The 6,000-nt window shown below is 34.1% G+C and overlaps 1 protein-coding gene across 11 annotated transcripts in view; it reads right to left on the bottom strand.

Moving 5' to 3' along the window:
• Positions 1–240: 240 nt before the first annotated feature.
• The window catches only part of LOC136849259 (retinol-binding protein pinta-like), a 55,014-nt gene continuing 49,254 nt past the window's right edge, over positions 241–6,000 (bottom strand). For all 11 annotated transcript variants that reach the window (XM_067122546.1, XM_067122537.1, XM_067122540.1 and 8 more), the window contains exons 5-7: positions 2,004–2,114; positions 1,101–1,206; positions 241–499 (exon numbers count right to left, since the gene is read on the bottom strand). In XM_067122546.1, the coding sequence (XP_066978647.1) occupies positions 348–499; positions 1,101–1,206; positions 2,004–2,114 (369 nt within the window). In that variant the 3' untranslated portion in view covers positions 241–347. The remainder of the gene's footprint in view (positions 500–1,100; positions 1,207–2,003; positions 2,115–6,000) is intronic.

Here is a 6,000-nt window from a genome sequence, read left to right as displayed (position 1 = left end):
GTCATTTTTAACAAATCGACCAAAATTTTGATTGAAATCGGTTCTTGTTCAGTGCTTTACCAAAGGCCTGATTTTATGCCTGTGAACATAGAGTAGATTGTAAATAATGAAATGACATGGTATCACATTTTATTTCACTAACATCACAGTTGTTGATAGGGAAACCCTTGTAAACCGGACCAGATTATGCACATTTTTGGCTATGATGCAAATTTAAGCAATGACAAGAAAATACATCAGTGCTAATTACTATTTAATATAATTTTCCTTTATGCATAACAATTAACAGAAAGTAATCAGTGGTTTGGTTGACAGTTTTTGAATGATTTCCTATTGACGTTAATCCCTCAGTCAATATTAAGCTTCCTAAAGGATCCTTCGATGCCAAAGAGGTCAACAGTTGTCTTAGGTTTTCCAGGACGCTTAGACTCATCAACTCCGTACTTCTCGTCTTCCAGGAGCCAGTCGCGACGGGCGTCAACTCTCTTCAGCCAGTAGTCTGGAAATCAAAGATTTAATATTGAGTGGAAAACTGAAAATACTCTGCAGAAGTTAATGAAAGTGCTTGGTCAGTGGATCCACCTGCATTGCAGATATATTCCCAAATATTTTACAGGGATTTTACTGTAATGTAAACCCGATGATAACTGGAATGGAAAACTGAAAACACTCTGCAGAAGTTAGAGAAAGTGTTTGGTCAGTAGATGCAACTGCATTGTAGATATACGAGTATTCCCAGATATTTTACAGGATTTTACTATAATGTAAAGTTGAGGAATTCTGGAATAAACATTCGTCATTTGTATACATATTAATGTGAGTAATACGTGCTTTACAAGACTGTCGAGTATCTCACTGTGATATACAACTGTTATCAAATATTCTCGATTCCTTATTTTATTCCTTACATTCATATCAGCTAATAGAGTTGCAACGAACCTTTTGTCAAAGTTAATTTTCTTTAATTTCTAAATTATTCATTAGTTTTCATCAGTATGGAAATGGATTCCTAAACTCATTCGGCAGTATAGAAAAAGTGTGTCATGATGACGAAAATTATTTTTTTTTTTTTTACAAAAAGGTATAGCTATCATATTTACCTTTGATTTCCTCAATGGTGCCATTGGTACCACCGTACTCAACAGGAAGACATTCCCTTGGCACTTCTTTGTACAGGCTTTCCAGGTCACTGCCATGAATGTGAATCTGTCGAAGAAATAAAGGACAATTTGTAATTTGATTCTGGAATGTGTAGAGCATATGGGTCGATAATGATACTTCGTTAATTTCAGGATGAAAAGTAAAAAAAAGACAAAACTTATTAAAATACTTAATCAAGCATTAGTAAACATTGAAGATTTTCTTCTTAACTTAACATGGTCGGTAAAAATATCAACATTTAAAAAAAAACAAGTTGAGAAATTCTTAAAACAGGTATTATTTTAGCACAATATTGTAACACCAGCTGCTGTAAAAACACAATGTTGAAACAACCCTCAATAAAATACAAAATTTTTGTATAAATCATTAGACCTAATCTGTGGATGTAAGTAATGCCAAAATATACCACGAGGATTTTATACCTTTGAAAGCTGTCATAACTTGCCTACATCTTTCCATTAATCACAAATGTAATTTCAGCATACCTGTGAAGCTCAGATATACACAACGACATTCAGCTAACTCATCCAGATGTTGACTTGTGCTGACAGTGCCTATTAGCGTTTCTTAAAAAATCGAGAGCATGTTGAGTTTATTGAACACACCTTCTGGACTTCATTTGAGATTCACACTTACCTGTTTCTTCATCTTTTCCTTCATTTTAGATTCACACACTTACCATTTTCTTCATCTTTTCCTCCATTTGAGATTCACACTTACCTTTTTCTTCATCTTTTCCTCCATTTGAGATTCACACTTACCTTTTTCTTCATCTTTTCCTCCATTTGAGATTCACACTTACCTTTTCTTCATCTTCTCCTCCATTTGAGATTCACACTTACCCTTTTCTTCATCTTTTCCTTCATGAACGACTTGAAGATATTGAAGACAGTGTCAAAGGCTGCAGGCGTATTGATATAGTTCAGACCCTTTGGTCGCATGGGATAGCCCTCCTGCAGCGCATTCAAAGAAGTTCGTGAAAAGAAAGACAGAAGGTTAGAAAGACAGCCGTTTAAATAGACCTCATTCTATACTGCATGCATTATAACTGAAAAAAATATACTACATATTTCAGAATTTCAGTTTTTTTTAGCAAGTTTCATTTATTTTTCATCATGGTATGTCAGATGCTTATTTCAAAAATTCTATTTTACTGGGAACTATGCAAATCAGTTTATCAGTTTATTGAGCAGCATGAAACGTTCCAAATTCCACTTTGCTTGTTATATTACATTATATAGAGTGAATTAAAGTGTAAATAAAGAGAAACAGCACTCTTCAGTTGTTTGGTAATTTATGTTGCTATAACTGATACTAATGAATAATGTCGGCAATTGTAATACGTAATGTAGTCCCTAAATTTTAATTTGGGTTACCTCGTAGATTCATTTTTCACTTAAAACAAACCATGTCATCGTCTAGTTGTGGGTTTGAAAACAAATTCTCCGGTATTTTCCTCTAATTCAAAGATTAGAAAGGGTGGGGCCTGTCTAGACAAACTAATTTGCATATACTAATTTTAAGACTGCATAAACCTGCATAATAATTTATTTTTGAAGGTTTGAATTTCAAATTCCTCATCGTTATGGACGAGTTAGAGAAGACAATGTATATTCTTAATCAAACTTCATTTGCATCCATAAGTCCTACCACTATTCCTTAAAAAGAAATCCTAGGTCAGGTTTTACTCCCTGTAAATCAACTAGTTCCTAATGAATTACAATCTATAATATACAAACTGATGACTGTACATAAATCTATCGTATGGCCTAAGTCGCGGTCAAATTTCAAGTACTTTATTTGAGCCTTCCTTATTAAGATAATAGGAAAAAATTAACAATACTTGAAGAGAGAGAGAGAGAGAGAGAGAGAGAGAGAGAGAGAGAGAGAGAGAGAGAGCATTCATCATCAAGTAATCACAGGTGTGGTAAATGTCTTTTTTAATTTAAAGAGCCTGGAAATTTCTAAAATTACAGTGAAGACAAAACACCATCAAAGTGCGTCCTGTCGAATAGTTAAATAAACAACAAATGTTCAGTAAATCTGTTAACTATTCGACAGAGTTTTCAGGTTCTCGTCTCCTTGGAGTAATTTTCCAAGATAAGCGGACGAGTGCAGCAGCATTTTCCCTTTCCTTATTCCAAAGAGGGCGCAGATGTTCACAAAAGAAGCTTAATTTTCGCTTGGGAGTATAAAATAAAAGAACACTGATAATGGACAGCCTGTTTCTATAATAACAGACCTTTCTCTAAGGTAGATGATTATTGACCACTGGCAACAAGAAGGTAGGACAGGCTTCCCAAAGTCAAGTATGAATTGGAGCATGGATGGTATCATTATTATTATTCAGAAGATGAACCCTATTCATATGGAACAAGCCCGCAGGGGCCAATGACTTGAAATGAAAGCTTCCAAGGAATACGGTGTTCATTTGAAGGAAGTATCAGAAGGTAACAGAAAATACAGAAAGAAGAGATCAGTTATGAGAAAAGAAAAATAAAATAGATAAAGAAATTTATAAGTGAATGAATAAAATGTAAGTAAATTATTAAAATACAAGGAGAATTGTTTTAAGGCAGGAATGCGTTGCATCTTCACTTGAACTTTTGAAGTTCACAAACTCCATGCAGTACCAATGGGTACTACCCATCCGACAGTTGAAGCATGTTAAAACGGTCGGTGCTCCCCTTAAATGTACTGAGTATAGAATTGTACTCAGGGGAATAGCGCCGTCAGTGCACCTCCTTTTACTGTACCTCCATTCATATTCTCTCTCTTCCATGTTGCTATCCACCCTCTCCTAACAATTGTTTCATAGTGCAACCGCGAGGTTTTCCTCCTGTTACACGTTTCAAACCTTTCTGCTCTAAATTCCCGTTTCAGCGCTGAATGACCTCATAGGTCCCAGTGCTTGGCCTGTGGCCTAAATGTTATATTCCATTCCATTCCGTAGACAAACAAGAGATAAGTTTTAAAACACCAGTGGTTAAAATGCATGGTGAGATCTAGATGAATTAGAGATGAGAATATATATATATATATATATATATATATATATATATATATATATATATATATATATACACATATATATATATATATATATATATATATATATATATATATATATATATATATATATATAATTATGTCTATGTTTGCTACAAGAATCTAAATTACCTATATTGATTACCTAGTTTGTGATACGAAAAGATACAGCGACTTTCCGATATTTTCCGTACCAAATATGAGTTTTAAATATAGACGTATTTTTTTCCGGATGTTTATTGATTTGTTCTTAACTTGTATAAAGCGATTGTTACTTTACGGTACTGCCATCTGTCGGAAAACACAGGAATTATAGGTTTGTTTTACTCAGGAGAAACGCATTACCAACAGATGCTTACAGTGCCTGTGTAATAATACAGCTATTGTTACTCTTGTACACTTGACCATTAGATGTTTATAGAGTAATAGTATAGCTATCGCCTAGTAGTCCATATAGTACTGAAAGAATATTTGTTATCTACGACTCTGTAAAGTTTGTATTTCACTCGTATTATCGTTAACGAGTAAAATTGTGCAGTCGAAAGGTCAACTAATTTAGCTGGTCTTCGGGCCTTTTTCTTACAGTTTGACTTTATAGCAATTGTGTATGTTGTGATTTTATCATGAAGCAGAGTTACACGTGAAAAACAGCCAAAATCAGACGTAAAACCTTGTAAAGGAGTACATGAGAATGAGAGCTGCCAAATGTATAATTTAACGTTGCGTCAAGGCAGTGGAACGAACAGGAAGTCAGTTGGTCACGAAATGTAAATTGTAATGATTTGTGTTCGCTGAGCGCCAACCAAAGTGACATTGTTTACCATACCAATCTTTTACTGCCAAATCATAAGAAAGTTTGACATCCGTTTTTGGGAAATTATTAAAAGACTGAAAAGAACTAAGTAACGAAATAAAAAGTAAAAGAGTATACGTTTAATATTCCAAAGTCACGGCATACAGCGACAGAGAGAGAGAGAGAGAGAGAGAGAGAGAGAGATTGGCAACACTGATTGTTGCCGGTGGTACCACGCATGTTATCGTACAGTACATTTCTGTACTTTCAAATTATTTATTTCTATTAACACTTTTTAATTCTTTATTTCTATTAACACCTGATAAGATTAATATTACTCAGGATACGCATTTATTCACAAGGCAATGACGAGATCTTTGTCCCAAACAAGCAGCAAACGAAAATAGCTAGTATCGGAGAAACAGATCCAATATGTAACTTTATATGCACAAAGGTAGTTTGTGCATGTTAACGGTCAATGTTGAAAGCGCGTACAACACGGGTGTTTAGGCGTGTTTTAAAAGAAAAACAAAGTACAACAGCTCACAAAAACACATCATAGACTGGTAAAATCGGTTGGTATGTTGTTTCGACTGAGTAAAACCAACATTCCTTTAATTCCTGAGTTTACCAACAGATGGCTCTTGTGTACAGCCTTGGTCGGTTTTGACTTATGACCAATTTAGTAAACAACCCCCAAAAAAAGAAACCCACAAAACACGTCTGTTTATTATAATAATACGCATGTAAGATAAAAAGGAAGCATCTCTGACGCTTAGTATTTATTATATCTCAAGATGGCATGTTGTGGAATATATCTATTTTTACACAGATACATTATTAGATATATTAACTATATACAGGGATATAATTATCTACTATTGTTGACACAGGAAATACAGATTAACAGTAGTGTTCAAGAAGGACTCATAGAGGTATACAAAATTGTTTATTTTTGAAAATTTACGAAGATAATGCAGCGATTTTCCTAATTCTAA

This window comes from Macrobrachium rosenbergii, chromosome 20 (assembly GCF_040412425.1).
Source record: "Macrobrachium rosenbergii isolate ZJJX-2024 chromosome 20, ASM4041242v1, whole genome shotgun sequence".
Lineage (NCBI taxonomy): Eukaryota > Metazoa > Arthropoda > Malacostraca > Decapoda > Palaemonidae > Macrobrachium > Macrobrachium rosenbergii.
Note: the sequence above shows the minus strand (reverse complement) of the source record. Positions and strands in the feature narration are given on the sequence as shown.